At 39.1% G+C, this 19,312-nt stretch overlaps 1 protein-coding gene across 1 annotated transcript; it reads left to right on the forward strand.

The window, feature by feature from the left end:
• The first annotated feature begins 51 nt into the window (after positions 1-51).
• On the forward strand, positions 52-18,110 carry LOC124123463 (ankycorbin-like). Its single transcript, XM_046486663.2, has 5 exons — positions 52-316; positions 1,496-1,642; positions 1,734-1,961; positions 3,511-3,723; positions 5,090-18,110. The coding sequence occupies exons 1-5, from the start codon at positions 64-66 to the stop codon at positions 5,557-5,559; spliced, it is 1,311 nt and encodes a 436-aa protein (XP_046342619.1). The 5' UTR covers positions 52-63; the 3' UTR covers positions 5,560-18,110.
• The last annotated feature ends 1,202 nt before the right edge of the window (positions 18,111-19,312 follow it).

Consider the following 19,312-nt stretch of genomic DNA (forward strand, 5'->3'; position numbering starts at 1 on the left):
TAATCCGTTTCCGCAACATCCAAACATCCATTCCGCATTTTTTAACTAGCACCTGCAGTCAACATGGCGAATTTCAGATGGAAAAAGAGTGCGGAAGCCTTGGAAAAAGAGATCGAACAGGACAAAAAGCTGATCGATTCGGTTAAAGCCGGTGATGAATCATCCGTCACGGATCTACTGAGTGAGGGTGCATCGCCGGATGCCACGGAATACAACAGGAGCTTGTTCTATGCATCAAAGAATTATCTAACCCCTCTTCAGTTAGCTGTAAAGTTGAACTTCCCGAAAGTTGTTGCAACTTTAATTGATCACTGTGGTAAGGTTTATGTTAAGATTTAAAAAAAAAATTTGCTTCGAGCTATAATGCCGTGGATATGTGGTGTTGAAATAGGCAAACTCCTGAACAGGATCTGATTTGTAACAAGTAAAGTTTCCTGTTTACTCTTCAGTCTTTGGTCAACCACTGGTTCATTGACACTTAACAAGGTTTTCGTCCTCAAAAAGGCTCTTTGCACAAACTCAGTGCAGAGCCAGTAGCGCTAGTGACAGCATTTGAAGATGAGAACCTTCTCTAGGCCAGACTCAATTACTTAGCATACTTATAATGGCCACTGTGATACCAGGGATCAGTTGGGGACTATATTCATTATGATAATACCCTTAGTGGTTTGCTACTGCCAGGCTCTGACCATTGCATTTTGCTATGTTTACTAATGTGACAGGAGGTAAATTAAGTGATTGGACTTATGGACAAGAATTATATGACAAGAGCTTGATGAACTTGACAATATTCAATATTATTTGATATGCTTCAGATCATTAATATACTCATTTAGTTGGAAGGGGATGAGGATGTTACTAATGCATGTGATGGTTATATTCACCCATAACATTTTAGATTCTGATGTTCTGAGTTCTTGGGCAATTGAACTGGTCCTAGTACCCAACATGTTTTTATCAATGTTTTTGGTATATATTTTGTTTTTGTAAAATTCTAAAAAATTCTTGATGTACTATGAACATGATGAAAAAGAAATAGGAAGGTTTGACAGTGCATTGACCAGGAGAACATAAAATCTTTCAGCTCATTCTACCTTGTCATGCTTGACAAAGCACAGTTATTCGGGTAACTACTGTACCGAAAAAACTGACATTGTAATAATGTGCAATGCTGATGAGTTTGTTGTCAACCAACATAGGTGTTGTTGGTCGTTAGTACTCGTTACTCATACTGTCAACATGATCAAACCATTGATTATGTGGTCCAGATTTGATTAATTACTGAACTGTACAGATTTGATTAATTACAGAACCCTATCACTTGCTTATGATATAACTAATGTTGCTGTCTGGCATAAACAACATTTACTTAATGTGAAATTACCTTAACTATTTTTATAATGAGTAAGAATACTACTGCATTATTAATATTGTTATTTCTTTTATCTGACATCACCAGATATTCTTTTTCTTCAACCAAACGCTATTATTACAGCGGATGTCAATGCCAAAGATCGCTTTGATGTGACGGCAGTGCACATGGCTGCTGAAAAAGGGCACCTGGAATGTCTCCAACATTTACTTGAGGGTGGTGCAGATTGCAACGTCAGCACAAAATACTCAAAATACGGATCCTATACTGGTGAGTCAGACATAAAGAGAAAGGTATTACATCACTGATCATGCTGATCCACATTGAATTATTATTTCACCATGTTCGTTCTGTGTTCCAGCCACACCTCATCCTGGCGGAACGACCGCCCTCCACCTCGCCGCCACCAATAACCATGTCAAGTGTACAGTAGAACTCATCTGGTACGGTGCAGACTACAATGCAGTGGACGAGTACGGCCGCACCAGTTTGTACATCGCTGCTCAGCACGGCTTCACAGAGTGTGTGCATCAACATCTCAACAATGCAATACGCATGGACATCCTATCAATACCAGTCAAAGACACAAGTAAGACCAAACAGTGAAACTTTAGTTATCTCAACTGTAATTTTCGGATTATCAAATCATGTTTCCGTAATAATGTCCCTATATTGTATATTATCCTCACAGTAATTGTCTGTATTTTGAAGCCCCAGGAGTAACCATGGTAACAGGGTCTAGACCAAGGTTTCTCAATGGGTCATGTGAGGGACAAGTGAAAATGTCAAGTAAAGTATTTGTGCAATGTTATTTATGATTTTGAAACTTTGTTTTTAACTATGTGTCATTTGAAGGCTAGGAAAACTGTGCTGTTAATTAAGCACGGCAGTGATTTATCTAGACATTGGATCCAATCCACACTGAAACACCAGTTATGAAACATAGGGTGTGTCATTCGTGACTTAGTCTGAAGCCACGGGTCAACCAAAAGCTAGCAGTACCTTTTGGGATGAGAGATGAATGCTGTTGCTACAATATCACAGTTCATAGGGATTTCTCAAGACATACTCATAGGCTGAAGTTCAGCCCCAAGTCTGCAACTAATGTCAATAAAAATTCACACATGTTAATATGTTATGGATTGATAGAGTTGTCATGTATTTCAATGATAATAAATTACAAACAAACATGAAAAAGAGGAAGAGTCTTAATGCTTAGTTATTAAGTTGATGCATGTTAATTTGCCTCTAAATTTATGGGGTACACGGGTGGCCCAGTTGTCCAAGGAGCTGCAATTCGCTGTGCAGAGTTACATCCCTTGGACATGCCAGAAACCAATCATTGTGGGTTCGAATCCCGGTTTACCTCAATTATGTTTCTAGGTTTGTCAGCACCATACCTGTGGGTTGCAGCAAAGTGGTCAACATCAGAGACCTGCATCACTTTGGGCTATCCTTCCACATTAAGCTGACACGCCTTTGTATAACTGGAATACAGATCAAAACGGCGTTAAACCCGACTCACCTACACTATAAAGTTATGAAACTAAGAACTTTGAACAAAATTAAATTGTAATTATTCCTATTTACCTTTTGCTATTTAGGAATTTATATATTTTATGTTTATTCAAGTTTCCATGACAAATTCCGATGAATGAAGGCTTCATTTCCAGGGCATGACTTTATTTGTATTTCCCCACTCACTTACTCATAATATCAATCAACTTTGTCTTGTATATTGTTTTAAAATTCAATCAAAACAACTGGAAGCCCACTGTATCTGATGATAACCACTGTTCCCTGTTATCTTGCAGCATATTAAGGGACCAGTTCAAAAGTTTGAAGTTGGACAAAAAGTAATGGACTAATCTCGCAAATTCAATATTTTCAGAATTAATTTCCCTGGGGGATAGGGGGGTTATGTCTCAAAACTTAAGGAATTAAGTTTTTCATCCGATGCTAGACTTTTGAACTGGTCCCCAACCAGGTTTTAGTTTAGTGGTGTTGACTCTTTACAAAACATCCTTGTTGGCTTTTGTGCTCAGGGGATGGAGTCATGCACTTGATGGAACATTGGTAAGGGATATTTCAAGCTTGTTCATACTATTATCAGCTGTGAATGTTTCTTTGCATCTCAGATGAAACGCCCCTTCATGAGTGTGTTCGCCATGGCTTGTCTTCGTGTGTATCCTCTCTCCTGGAACATGGCTCAGATGTCAACCATCGCAACGATGCAGGGATGAGTGCCCTCCATCTTGCAGTTGTCTCAGGGGAAAAATACTCCAAAAGAATTCTCCGCGACCTGACAACTAAGGGATATAACACAGATGTGAACCTCACAGACAAGCAAGGTCAGTACATAGCAGGTTATCCATTGTAGGCGTGTATATGGGGAAATCTTTTGCATTATGCTTTTATAGAGACTTTCAGCATCTACAAGGATTTGGTAAGATGGAAGGCTTTGTTGAGGGTAGGGCAAGAACTCCAGTCTACTTGTAACTGACAACAATAAGGGCCGGGTAAGAATAAGTCCTTACCAACCCACTGTTTCAGACCATGTGAGAACTGGGTTAGAATAGGTCCTCAGCAGTCCATTGTTTCAGACTTTGTGGGAAAGAAGTTTGAATAGGTCGTTAGCGCTCCATTGTTTCAGACCAGGTGAGAACTGGGTTTGAAAAAGGCCCTCAGCACGTCACTGCAGGTCATACGATGCTACTTTCTTGGATTGGGTGTCAGACTTGGTTTATCGTGTTTGTTGTGTGTCATTGGAATCTGATGTCCCTGACTCAATTATCTGTAGGCTGCCTTGATACACCTGGAATAATGCAGACTTATACCTGGAACAATGCAGTCTTATACCTGGAACAATGACAGGCTTATACCTAGAACAATGACAGACTTATACCTAGAACAATGCAGTCTTATACCTTGAACAATGACAGGCTTATATCTGGAACAATGACAGGCTTATACCTGGAACAATGCAGACTTATACCTGGAACAATGACAGACTTATACCTGGAACAATGCAGACTTATACCTGGAACAATGACAGACTTATACCTGGAACAATGACAGACTTATACCTGGAACAATGCAGACTTATACCTGGAACAATGACAGACTTATACCTGGAACAATGACAGACTTATATCTGGAACAATGACAGGCTTATACCTGGAACAATGCAGTCTTATACCTGGAACAATGACAGACTTATACCTGGAATAATGACAGACTTATACCTGAAACAATGACACACCAGTTTAATATCTTGTTTATGGATTTTCTTGTTGGCATGTCATTTCCACGAGATGGATGGAGAAGTGAAAAATATACAAAATGTTGGCAGGGTTGAAATTACCTCTTTAGGTTCGTTTCCTGAACATGCTACAACACCCTCTTAAAATAAAGTTAAAACAATGTATACATTACAAATATTAAAAAAGAAAGAAAAAGGACTCAATAATTAAAAAAAATAATGTCAAGCATAGTTAGTCGTTCATGTCCTCTCTTCTGGAACATGCCTGGGATATCAACCATCACAATGGTGCCAGTATAAGCGTCCTCCATGAAAAAGTTAAACAATATCTGCATAACAATTATAACAAGAAAAAACTCAGTTATTTCAATAAAAGAATACTTTTTATGGATTTATGTGAAAATACATTGGTCTGTACTTCAGAAATGTGCTGACTTATGATATGGTGTTTGCAGGAAGCAGTCCCCTCCATTATGTGTGTTTCAACGACCACTCCAATCAGGAGCGCCGACCAGATGCAGCAGCGTTCCTCATCGCCTATGGTGCAGACTTCAACATCAAGAATAAAGCTGGCGACAACCTCCTGCAGCAAGAACTTCGAAACCAGAAGGCAGAACGAGCGATTCTGGAGTCAATAGTGAACTGTTCCCTGAAACTGCCAAGTCTTGAACTTCTGTGCCCCACGATGTGTGCCAGCAACCCATCTCAACAGGGATATAACAGGAACGAAAACGCATCCCCGTCAGGAATGTCCAAATATGAATGGTACCGTTCATTTTGTCGTGATCCGAGAACACTTCAACACTGTTGTCGATATGTGATACGACAGACACTTGGGGGTCAAAGGTTACGGAAAGTTCCAACACTGCCTTTACCGACAACGCTGAAAGAGTACCTCTTGCTAGATGTCGAGACCTTCTCATGAAGGTGTGTGAATCGCCGGAAGGTGAATGGAGAAACAGTTGGATGGACAGTGAACTCAAGGATGATTTCCAATTTGGTGACTGAAAAACAGTTTTGTTTAGCCTTAGCACGGTCCAATATAAACTTAGACCAGTTATGATTGTGGGTGGACTTGTGGCCATGGTGCCGATTGCAAGCTCTAGTCTGGTTGCTATACCTTAGGTTATAGATATGTGATGACCTAGGGCACTTGGTACAGTAGATCATGAAATTTATTAACAATGATTGGCCTAATTGTATACGAGTAGCCCTACCCTTTTACAAATGACAATACCAAACTGAAAACACTGGTATAATGTGAGGTATTGGCAGCTGATTGAATAATCATATTACTATGAGGGTGATCTGAGTTTTACCTGTAATTATTATAGATTATTTGACTGGATACCAAGAAAACGGCCGCTGTCATACATACCTGGTAGCTGTCATACATACCTGGTAGCTGTCATACATACCTGGTTGCTGTTATACATACCTGGTATACCTAGTAGCTGTCATACATACCTGGTAGCTGTCATACATACCTCGTAGCTGTCATACATACCTGGTATACCTGGTAGCTGTCATACATATCTGGTAGCTGTCATACATACCTGGTAACTGTCATACATACCTGGTAGCTGTCATACATACCTTGTATAACTGGTAGCTTTCATACATACCTGGTAGCTGTCATACATACCTGGTAACTGTCATACATACCTGGTAGCTGTCATACATGCCTGGTAGCTGTCATACATACCTGGTAGCTGTCATACATACCTGGTAGCTGTCATACATACCTGGTAGCTGTCATACATACCTGGTATACCTGGTAACTGTCATACATACCTGGTAGCTGTCATACATACCTGGTATACCTGGTAACTGTCATACATACCTGGTAGCTGTCATACATACCTGGTAGCTGTCATACATACCTGGTAGCTGTCATACATACCTTGTATAACTGGTAGCTTTCATACATACCTGGTAGCTGTCATACATACCTGGTAACTGTCATACATACCTGGTAGCTGTCATACATACCTGGTATACCTGGTAACTCTCATACATACCTGGTAGCTGTCATACATACCTGGTAGCTGTCATACATACCTGGTAGCTGTCATACATACCTGGTAGCTGTCATTACTGCTTGATCAACTTGTGCAAACAGTGACCAGACCTGCATGGTACCAGGGAAAGGCATGAAAGGTATACATTAGTGTTGACTGGGTGCTTTGTTGTTATACAAGTTGTATCCAGTACCTTCACTGAACCGGGCCTGACAATTAACTGTTATGTCAAGAGGACAATACACAACTTCATTAATGCAAGCAAGGGAAAGTATTGTATTAATGTCATACTTGCACTAGTTTCATGATGTACACATGGTCAGTTTCAAATGCGCACAGGCTTCATTCCACAAGCTGCGTCAACTGTTGCAGCTACCATACATAGGCTTTATAGTATCAACAATGTAGTCAGAGCTACAGATAGCAGCGTATTTGCATAAAATACCCCCCCAAAAATATTCAAAACCCAATTATTTTCAATTAACTTGCATACAGAAACGCATGCATTAAATGAATAACTCAAATGTATAAAAACAGCACGCGTAAATACCCAATGAAGCTTTTTCAGCATGCGTACAAACGAGCTAATTTCTGAAACACAATCACAATCTAATTTATTTTCCGAGTCGAGCCTATATAGTTAGAACAGTTATTTACATCTAAAACATTATTTCAATTTTTGTAAATCTTAAAATGTTCACTAATTTGGGGAAAAAGCCAAAACACTGATGAATAGATGAGTGAGAAAATATTGGTTACCCAATGAAAAATTCAATAAGCCAATTAAAATAGAAATCCCAGAGTAAAAACTCAATTGCTCCAAGGGTTACCATGGTTACCTGGAGCTCTGTGTAGTTTACACTTACAGTCTGTAGTGAGTGAAATGAATGACTTTATAAGCCATGTTATCATGATAATGAATTCCAGGAAGCTTCATACTTTTCATTCAACAATTCTTGAAAAAAACCAGGGATTACCTTTGCAGAAGCTATGTGTTATTTGATGTTAAACATTCAGTGTAAACTCCGATCTAATTAAAATCAGAACTTTGATGCATGTCTCTGTTTCGATCTGAACTGAGGTCAGTCTGGTGTGTTTTCTAATTGACCAGTCAGTGTTTGACAGATCTGGAAGAGACAGGCATTGAAGCGAAGAAAAGATCTGATTTTAGTGAGATTGAACAATTGTATGGGATGTGGCAATACTTATTTTAGCAAAACAGCCACACAACACAATGTACCCTCAATGCTACTTTTGGATAGCAGAGAGTACAAGATCTGATTTTATAGAGATTGAACAGTATCTAGCTAAAGGCCTTCCCAAACAGTGATGAAATACAGGCAATGAAAATGGCACACCAGCATCTTGTTATTACAAGGAAAATTCTATTTAACAATTGATACTAAAATTTGCTTACTTTTGACATTACAGCACTCTAGCTATTCACATGACAACCTTGGTAAACACTCAGAAACGACTCTCTTGCTTGGTCATTCATTCAGACATAGCACCTCCTGGAGCCAATCTTGTCTGGAAACTATTGTCTGTTGTATGTGTTTATTTATTTCATGGGAAATGTAGAAGTAATTCCTACGTCACTTCAATCCGGGGAGTGCTAAGAAACTAGCCTGTTGTAGCACCCCATGTTTACATACCTGAGTAGTCTTTCATTGCTTGATAGGCATCAAGAAGTTGGTAGGTCGTCAGACATTCAGCTTTCAGGATGGCAACGACAGGGCTTTCTAGTCCTAGCTTTTTGATGGATTCTACAGTAAATCCATTCAATTTAAGGCATTGTTTTGCCCCAAAATTCTTCAAAACACATGTAATTTCATTTACTATTCTAAGTTATATACTTACAAGGCATCTTCAGAAATGTGTGGCATGCATCAACTAAATCAAATGTTAACAAAGACTCGGGTAAGGATATGAACCATCTTGGTGTTACAATTTTGAAATTGTGAGTTTGAATATTGATTATTGCAATTGTTCTTGTGTGTGATTCTGCAGTAATTCAGCCATTATTCTGTATAAAAGTGTTGATTTGTGGTCATTGGGAGAATTCTTCATTATTAGAGGAGTCCTCCATGGACAGTTTGGGGGTAAGAGGAAGCCCTGATAAATAATAACTACGGACTGGGTGATACAAAGGTTCTGTCTTTGCATGAAGACGACTGTGATTGGCTGGAGCCATGCAGTGGTAGATTGTTGAAGACATCATTGTGAAATAATTATTGGGAAATCTGTTGAAGGTTGTGATGTGACAAAACTAGATATTTTTCTGATATTTCATTTTAAGAATTAGATCATGCTATTTTAGTACTAACAGCTTTAACAAGATGGTATATATTATTGTGACATTAAAAATAAATAACATTTTTATGCAAATGTCAGGAAATTGACAAATCTGAAAAGGGCTGTCTAAGGGATGTTCTTGATGGAGATCTTGTATTCATGGTGGCCGAAGTTTGTCTTCTTCACCATTTGTCAGTCAGTCATTAAAATCACATCTTTTCCTCCATTCTGTGCCTCTCCAAGGAGGTCAAGTTAGACGAACCTTATAATCGGCTAATCGCCATGTTGCTATGAGTGATTCTTGATATGAGCGAGTGAAGCATTCACAGCAGAGAACTTAATTTGGGAAGCAAATGTAGACGGGCAGTTCTGAATGGATAATTAATTAATGACACAGAAACTGCAACTGACAAATTGTATTGGCAAAATTGAGAATGGAGTGAAGCTGAATAGCTTTAGTAAGCTGAAATCTGTGTATCCTTTCTAATGATCGGGTCATCAAGTTGACCCCTATGGAGGTGTGACAAATCGTAGTGAAAGTTCTGATTTTGATAAGATTATACCATTCATCATCATAATCAGGATATAAAAGATATAGGGGGAAAAAACATGTTATAGCCTTATTGCATTTTCTTTGTTTTTTTATTGATTGCAAAAACGAGGACTTTTTGTCTGGCCTTAGAAATCCATGTTCCCAATTTTGAAATATGACTTCCATTTCGGGTTGAACATATTAAACTTCAAATGTTTAAGTACTGTATGCTAGTGAATATGTTTTCATATGATCTGTCTTCATACCAAACCTGATTTGTGTTCCAGAAGTGACACGAAAGTTACTAAATAATCAACATGTTACTGAATTTTGGCAAGATTTTTGATTTTTAAAAAGTTTATGTTTTTGTAAAAAGGTGTGACATCAATGTAGATCAATACTTTTATCATATGAATTCATTTTGACAAAGAGGTATGCTAAAAAGGTGCAGTGCTCACCCAATGGTCTAAGTTCTCATAACTCTCTATGGTAGTTATCTCCCTTCCCTGTCAGGATGTGCTGGTTGCAACTGATTATAATACTTCCCTTGACATCATCTGGCACATGCTCGTGGGTTTGACCAGAGTGGTAAACATCACATTACCTGCACCATCTCTGACATTAAACTGAAAACCTTGATATCCCTGAAATAGTGTTCATAGCAGTGTAAAATCAGATGCTTATTTGATTTTATTTCTCCATTTTATGTAAGGGCATGTATTGTTTATGAAGAGGCTTAAGACAGGTTTTGGTTGCTACGTTTTGTTTTCAAACGATATTAGTCCAGATTTTATTTTTGCAGCTTGACAAGCATATTGTTAGGTTACTGACTCATATCATGCCTTGGAGATATTCCATTGTATTATTAGTGCTGTAGTAACTTATGTGCATATTTATTGTGATTGTTGGTGGAAAGGTTTCCATCTTGAAGGAGCAACTCTCAAAGTTCAACACATCTGATGGATGTACAGATGTTTTGTCATTACATCTGTTGTTATTGTGTATGTTTATGACTATGATGCAGCTCTATTTTAGATGATGGTTTGGATGAGATGTAGTGCTGATTTGATAAATTGTAGAAGATATACTCCTGTAGAAGAGGTTTCTGTCTGCCTGGTAGTGCCTACCCTGACCATTTAAGTTTAGTTCCAAAACACAACTCAAAAACTCTGAATATCTTCATATAAGTTTCACAAATATAGTGAAGTGCATTGACATTGACATTGACATTGACATTGACATTGACGATGTCTAGGTGAGCTAAAACTGTGTTGATGAGGGATACGGATCAACTAGTTCTTGTGTTAATTAGAAGGCTGTTGATCTGTTCATGTGATCAATATCAAATAAGATTCTGTTCTTATGTAAGGCAAAGAAGATTTACATCTCCATTTTCTTTTTATTTCTTTTCTGAAGTGTTCAAATCTTAATTACTTGCATTGACAAAGATGTTCAAGATGGTCAATATCTTCATGTATCTTTCCAATGTACATTCACCTGTTTTTTTGAGTGTATTACACAGATGTATAGTCATGATAATGAGGTAGTTGAGCATCATGGTATAAAGACATTTGACATTGCTGTCATCAGTGTATATTATTACTTGATCATGTATTGGTTACATGTTTCTGTGTTGATGGTGTAAAGATCGCAGCTGATGGTGTAAGGATCGCAGCTGATGGTGTAAGGATCGCAGCTGATGGTGTTAGGATCGCAGTTGATGGTGTAAGGATCGCAACTGATGGTGTTAGGATCGCAGCTGATGGTGTAAGGATCGCAGATGATGGTGTTAGGATCGCAGCTGATGGTGTAAGGATCGTGGCTGATGGTGTAAGGATCGTGGCTGATGGTGTAAGGATTGCGGCTGATGGTGTAAGGATCGTAGTTGATGGTGTAAGGATCGCAGCTGATAGTGTATGGATCATGTGTAAGGATCGCAGCTGATAGTGTAAGGATCGCAGCTGATTGTGTAAGGATCGGGTGTAAGGATCGCAGCTGATAGTGTAAGGATCGGGTGTAAGGATCGCAGCTGATGGTGTAAGGATCGTGGCTGATGGTGTAAGGATTGCGGCTGATGGTGTAAGGATCGCAGTTGATGGTGTAAGGATCGCAGCTGATGGTGTAAGGATCGCAGCTGATAGTGTAAGGATCGGGTGTAAGGATCGCAGCTGATGGTGTAAGGATCGTGGCTGATGGTGTAAGGATTGTGGCTGATGGTGTAAGGATTGCGGCTGATGGTGTAAGGATCGCAGTTGATAGTGTAAGGATTGCAGCTGATGGTGTAAGGATCGCAGCTGATAGTGTAAGGATCGCAGCTGATGTGTAAGGATCGCAGCTGATGGTGTAAGGATCGCAGCTGATGGTGTAAGGATCGCAGCTGATGGTGTAAGGATCGCAGCCAAATACCTGATGAAACGTACCTGGGCTCCATATAGGTTACATTGAGATGATTCATTTTTGTGTGTGTTTCATCCCTGAATGCAATGCCTAGTGTAGGCCACAACTCAATGTTTGTTAAGGATGTCCGTGAGAGAGTGTGTAAATAGGATTTACTCGGGAATACAGCTGCTATGTGATGTCGTAGTAGTCTTTGATTTAAGTTATCTGATGAAATGAGGCTGTTTATAATGCATGGCGGGTCAAATGAACCCTACCATTGCCCAACGTTAAACCCATGTGCTGAGCTGACTGCTGCAGGGCCATGGCACATGTTGCGCGCATCAAACAGGAAACTTGCCATTAGTGCGATGTGTGCTGAGTGCTCGTTGGTCAGAGCTCCTGCTGGCATCTCTCACTGGAGCCAGGCCTTTGTTTTGTCTGTTAAAAATAGCAACAATGTAGCGAATGTATGTATTCACAGATAAGGGAGGAGTGAGTTAAAATTTAATGCCGCATTGGCATTATTTCAACAATTTAGAAACAAGTGATAAGGGAGGAACTTGTCTACAAGCCCGTGAAGTATTTACTACATGGGCCGCGGCAATAATCCTGCAATGTCCTGGCAGAAAACCCCAAGAATGGGCTTTACATTATAATTCATTGACGACTGTGAATAACAATGAGTGAAGACATAGATGATGTTCATATTTCTTGATATTCTTCGCAGGAGTTGAGTAGTATAGTTATTCTGGATGAGGATTGGACAAAATATATCTGAAAATATCGAGGAATATTTATATTTATTGTTAAGAATAAGATGTTCCAAAATAATCATTGACTTAAATTAATGGAAGGTCATGGTCATTTGGAGGATGTTCATATTGTACATTACTACATTCTACATTTGATATATCACTTTGTATCCCATAGTTTGTACAGTGAAACTGAATCTCAGATAACTTATGTAATCATAGGAAAAAAATAAGGGAACATAATATTGAAACTATCATTAATTTCTGTATTGTTAATAACAAGCTCCCCTTTTGTAACATACCTCCCTTATAACATGCCTTCATTTGGCTTTAAAACTGTTCCTTTATTTATTTCTGGGAGTATATTTGTGTGAAATGCAATATTCATCATCCAGTAGGTTTATCTTGCTTTGTTGTTTATGTGCTGCTGAACTGACTATCCAATCATTGCACGTCAAGATGCATGCAATATTTTGTGCACATCTTTTGATTGGCTCAGAGGTAACAGCAACAATCCCTGAAGAGTCTTCTGATTGGCTGAGCATATTTATGGAAGGTTTCCTATCTAAAACTCAGGGACTCTCTCATCAGTTTAGTGCTCATTTATTATAGAAAATAAATTTGCATAACCATGCTACTGAATGACCATGCCACATGCTACATTTTGTAAAACTTCCTGCAAATAATGTTATTAATGAACTGTAAGAGTCACTTTGCGCCACAAGCAATCTCACTGAAACCCGATCTTTACTTGATTTCTCTGCGTGAAGGTCTGAGGACACCTTCGTAGAAGGTTACTTGGGGTCAACCCTACGTGAACTTTGGCCACCCAATCTAAATGAAGGACGTGTGTGTTCTTGAGCAAATCAGATGTCGGCTTTCTCAAACATTTTGGCTTCATTTCTTTTCAACCTCGAGTCTGAAATAATATTCTTAGCAAAAGAAAGCCTACACAGGGCACATATGTTCGTTTAATGGTACTCCCTTGCGGCTGTAGCTGCCATGATGCTTATATACGACAGAGTGAGTACAGTATCCCCAATGATACAAGGCGCAGCATATATGGTTGTACATTCAGGACAAACTGATTGACTTCATTTTTGAGATACAGAAATTAGACATTCTGGTTTGAATGCTTTACTTATACTGAGAATTTTGAAGCCTCAACACTGATTGGCTGATAGAGTTGGCCTGATGTGACTTTGTATGGATGTGTTCTAAGATGCTCACGCAGAGAGGTATGATACCTACCGGGGGTATGTAACAGATCAATGAGATTGGCCCAAAGCCTGGGGACTATTGGTTAGTTTAGACATTGTAATTAGTGCCAGTGTCAAACTGGACCATGTCTATTATTTGGGTAGTCAGTGACTGTTAAATTTGTATACGTTATGAAATGCGAAATGTGAACAAAGAAAATTGTGTTAGATCAACCTGAATATGACTTGCTTGGGCTGCCAGTTGACAGGAAAGTACCCCCGGTAGTTTGTCTTAAGTCTCGATCATTAGATTAAGACATGTTAAAGTACGGTTTTCTTTGGAGATGACAGCATTTTTTTCACAATTTCCGATGAGAGTTCATAGGTTCATGTGGTTGTTTGACATCACTACCTTGGGTGGTATTATGATACAAAATAGTTCAAAACAGTCAGATGTTTAATGTCAGTGTTTCCAACACTGATGGTGCTTCAGCACTGGCAGATCCAGATGGGATGTACGGGGGTTTGTTCTCCTGACATCTTCAGCACTGGCAGATCCAGATGGGATGTACGGGGGTTTGTTCTCCTGACATCTTCAGCACTGGCAGATCCAGATGGGATGTACGGGGGTTTGTTCTCCTGACATCTTCAGCACTGGCAGATCCAGATGGGATGTACAGGGGTTTGTTCTCCTGACATCTTCAGCACTGGCAGATCCAGATGGGATGTACAGGGGTTTGTTCTCCTGACATCTTCAGCACTGGCAGATCCAGATGGGATGTACAGGGGTTTGTTCTCCTGACATCTTCAGCACTGGCAGATCCAGATGGGATGTACGGGGGTTTGTTCTCCTGACATCTTCAGCACTGGCAGATCCAGATGGGATGTACGGGGGTTTGTTCTCCTGACATCTTCAGCACTGGCAGATCCAGATGGGATGTACAGGGGTTTGTTCTCCTGACATCTTCAGCACTGGCAGATCCAGATGGGATGTACGGGGGTTTGTTCTCCTGACATCTTCACATGACCACTGCACTTCATGACTTGGTATCAAGTGCAACGCCCCTTTTTCAAAAACTTGGTCCGCCTCTGCTTCTGAGATGTCTCGGACTCTCTTACTCTGTCCTATCATCTAGTCATCATGATGTCTCGAGGTATGGTGCTGTATGTCTGGGGAAATATAACTGCAATGGAGGCTGGTTAAGAGATATGGTTATCAATTTTCAATTTACACATCTTCATCAAACATCAAGGTATAAACAATTCAGTATTTAGACCCAAGTATTGCTAAACTATATCTTGCCATTAGTTATCTTACTAAAGTATTTAGTGCACATAGTGTCTTATGATGGCTTTAGGGAGCTGTCATTTATTGGGTGAGGGGTGGTTAGGTAATTCAGTGGTAAAGGCGTTCTCTCATCATGCCTGAAGAGTTTGAATCCCTACACTGGTACCATGTGGGAAGCCCATTTTTAGTAGACTGCTGTGGTATGGGTGGAGTATTGGTAACATAGGCAGAAAACCTCATGGACTCAAACAACGTTTCTGTTCTTTGGTGTACATGTATATTAACCAGGATCCTGTTCCACAAAGCGATGTTAGTGCCAAGTTAGGCTGGGACGAGTCCAAATTTACTGCCTGGGTACCTGACCCCGTTACTCGACCTTACCCAGGTACCCGCTGTAGGTCTCAAACGTTGGGTACAAAATGTCTGATTGAGAAATGGTTTTACCGGAGCACGGCAAAAACTATTTATATGGTAATATATATCGTCGGATTGTAGGTTTTCGGGCTTTTTGGATGGCCAGGTTTATTGCGATTACTTGTGCTATAATGGGGGCGTGTAGCATCACACAGACATTGTAAATACTCAGTCAGATGGAGTGAGTGCATGGTCAAAAAGAAATGCGAACATTAGTGAATTGTAGTGAACCATGGAGTTATAGTGAATTTTTGTCATTAAACAAAATATCACGTGACTAACCATGGGTCCTGGTAATCCCTCCTCAGTACCCACCAGACCCAAGTACCATAGTAAGCCGTCCCAGCCCTAGTGCCAAGATGATCATAACTTCCATACTTTCACACACTTACGGCAGTGTGGCGCTGTGATCGCTTTGTGGAATGGGCCCAAGTAAAATATGCCTTGGAGTGGTAAATTCACAAGTTGTCAGTTTCTGTGTCCAGTACTATGGTCACTGCTTCAGTTTGATTAGGAAGGAGAATTATCACCCTTTTTTTTTTATAAATAAATTGTTCCGTGCTATTGATTATATCACATCATCAGCTTCTTATTTGTGTGTACTCAACTTCTGAAATCTGAGGATTGATGGTATATTAAGTTGGCCTGTAAATAATCAAGTTAATGTGTTTTGTAGCATTTCCAGCTGATTCGCTGCAACAATATTTTATTTTGGGATATTCAAGTTTACGGATTGTATTGTGTGGCTTTGAAACAAACTGAAATAATTGTGGGTTTTTTTTCTTACAGGTTATAGGGACATGTATGTTGTTGGTTTGTTTTAAACAAGACTTTCATTTTAGAATAAAAAAATAGCATGTGATCTAAAAGGAATATGTGTTTTGCACTATAAAAATAATGAATATTTTTTTTCATGTTACAGAAAACTGCTGTAATGTGCAGCAATCACACAATGTGTGATGTCTTTATTTGAATGAGTGCCTACTTGTGGAACTTTAATGTCCTTTTTTTTGTTTTAGCTCACTTACTAAAAGTCGAGTGAGCTTATGTTGTGGCCTGTTTGTCTGGCATACAGCAAAAACATGTTCTCAGAACCCACTGAAGGTGAACTACACATGCTTGTTCCACCAATGATAACACCCTAATTTGCTCAAAAGGTGTGAATCAAATTTTCAATATGGCTGCCATGTTTTTGGGCCTTTATTCAGCTATTTGTTTCCAAAATGGAAAAGAAGTTGGTACATGATGGGGCACAACATATATGTTCCTTTTTAACGATACTTTAAGTGTTGACCATGATCGTGATTATTTGAACTTTGCACTTTGATAAAGTGAAAGCTGAAATTTCCTTTTGTTACTGAGTAATGTTTGTTCAAAATGTGATAAAATTTGGAATATGTGTAGTTAGTACTTGGGCTCAACAAATAGGATATGTTTTTCAAGATATTTTATATTTTGACAACCATATTGAAAACTTTATTGAAGGCATATTTGGCACAGTACATTCTTCACCTGTGAGACTGCCAGCATGGGGGAACTTATCTTACTTATTTTTCTCCTTATGTTGACATCATATTTTGTTTTAAGTTGTGAGATTTTATTGCTAAGCATCAGTGACAAGAATGATGTTTGATGCATGTCCCTATTTTGGCTTGTACCATATGTTCCAATGGTTCCACTATTTGACAGAGATTCATAAACACATGCTCATGATAAAGTCAGAAACGTGCAATTGACTCTGCTTTTGGCAGAGATTTCTTATGAGTATGGAAAGGGTTTTGTCGCTTTTATTTGGTCCTAAGTATTAATGCAGAACCTTTTGGAATATCAGTGCTGACAGAAACATTTTTAAGTGTCTTTTTTTAGCTGTTCACAACATATTCAGGTGAGTTTGCATCACAATATAAGGGCAATAATATTGAACATGATGTTAAGTCCATTTCACCTCACCTTGAGGTGAGCTGCAGTACCTTGGCACTGGTTGTGAACAATGGTGTTTGGATTGACAGATTTGTTAATATCACACAGGAGACTAAATCATAAGGGCAGGTAAACCACTCATTCTGCAGGAAAATCTATCATTTACTTTGGACAAAGGCAGTGTTGAATATAACCGCTTGCCCGGCAGTCCAAGACAGTCTATTTTGCTAAGGGATGGTCAGATTTGAAAAGTTGCACGCCCGCGGGTCGGGAGTTATAGTTTCTAAGTGGACAATCCACAGGTTTATTACTTTCTGAGAACTAATATTAAGCAGTACTATTCTCATGTCACTTTTTTGTTACATTTTATCTGGTCTGGTAACATTGCAATATTGCCAGACTGGTCGGACTGAAATTTTGGGGAATTTTATACGCTGACAAAGGGACCTATCTTGCAATATTAAGTTTATTCTGCCAAGGAATGTGCTCAAATGTGTCACCATTTTGTCTTGTTGTTATGCCTGTCGTGTATATTAGAATATTGTAGAAAATGTATATACTGAACCTATGATCACTATCACTTTCATCCACTGTTATTGAAAATAGTATATTCTGTATTTGTTTTATCATACAGAGCAGATTGAATAATGTAATCATTAAATGCTGAAGAAATTGTGCTGGTTTTTGTGTTATGCTTGCAACCTGTCGGAATCATTTTGGGAAGTCAGAAAACATCTGATGTTGAGAGTAAGTGAGTGAAGGTTGTTTTTTGCTGCACTCAGCAATATTCCAACTACATGTATACACCTGGAAATTGATTGAGCACCACTCCTATTTTCATGAATGAGTCAGTTAACTTGCAGCCTAGTGCAAAATGCATTCCAGATAGCAGTATTCAGTGTCTACTGCTTACCAGTCATCAATCATGAAGAAAACAAGGTTTTAATTGGAACAATGACATTTAATCTGAATTGTTGGCATTTTAAAAAAAAGATGTGTCAGTAGATGCTTGAAACACAGTTCTCGTCAATACTTGGTGTGACCACCTGGTGTAACACACGAATGACCTCTGCCAGATGCCTCCTCATTCCAGGAATCAGACGTTGCACTTGACATCAAGGTATTCTAGCCCACTCACATAAATTTTGGACATGTGGGTCTCGAACCTGCTGGCCTAAAATGTCTGGACTTCTTGGTGGTCAAGGATGTGTCTCAATGGCATTCTGATGTAAGTATCCCAGAACTGCACGTGATCTGTGAGGTCCAGCATTATCATCCATGAAGACAGGTCTCTAGGCCAACCCCGGGTTGTCAAGATCAGTGATAACTGTTGTCTCCAGGATGTCATGCTGATATTGATTACCCTGCATAGGGTCAAGTTTACAGTTGAATGAATACTGTTGTCAAGTGGACATTTTCTAACGAGCCTCAATAATGCTGCATCTTCTCTCCTGAAGATGTTGACCTGAGAGTGGCCTGTCCTCAACTTCATTTGCTTTTCGGTATTCCCCACAAGAAATTCCTGCATTTTTCATTCCAATAATCTGCCATCCTATATAAATGTTTGCGGCTTGCCATGATAAGGTTTTATAATGAGCATGCATGCATTCTGTGTTAAGAAGTGTGTATCTGTAATGTCCACAACTAATACGGGTATGTGTTTTTTCAACATTTCATGGGTATTGTGCCCCACATGCAATGTGTACAACATCAAGCGCATTAACAGTGGTATTGGCAATGGTATGGTGTGGGAAAAGGGCCATTATATCTGATATATGAATACAACTTACTCACTTTCAAAACTCTATATTTCCAGGTGTATATATGAGAGTTATGAAAATTATCACGCCTTGATCAGATAAACCAGTGATTGATATT

The sequence above is a fragment of the Haliotis rufescens genome, unplaced genomic scaffold, assembly GCF_023055435.1.
Source record: "Haliotis rufescens isolate VD_foot unplaced genomic scaffold, xgHalRufe1.0.p SCAF_54, whole genome shotgun sequence".
In the NCBI taxonomy this organism is placed as follows: Eukaryota; Metazoa; Mollusca; class Gastropoda; order Lepetellida; family Haliotidae; genus Haliotis; species Haliotis rufescens.

Coding starts and splice junctions, on each gene's coding strand:
- LOC124123463 (XM_046486663.2), top strand. CDS start 64: ATGGCGAATTTCAGATGGAAAAAGAGTGCGGAAGCCTTGGAAAAAGAG. Junction 1,643..1,733: donor AAAATACGGATCCTATACTG/GTGAGTCAGACA, acceptor TCTGTGTTCCAG/CCACACCTCATCCTGGCGGA. Junction 1,962..3,510: donor AATACCAGTCAAAGACACAA/GTAAGACCAAAC, acceptor TTTGCATCTCAG/ATGAAACGCCCCTTCATGAG.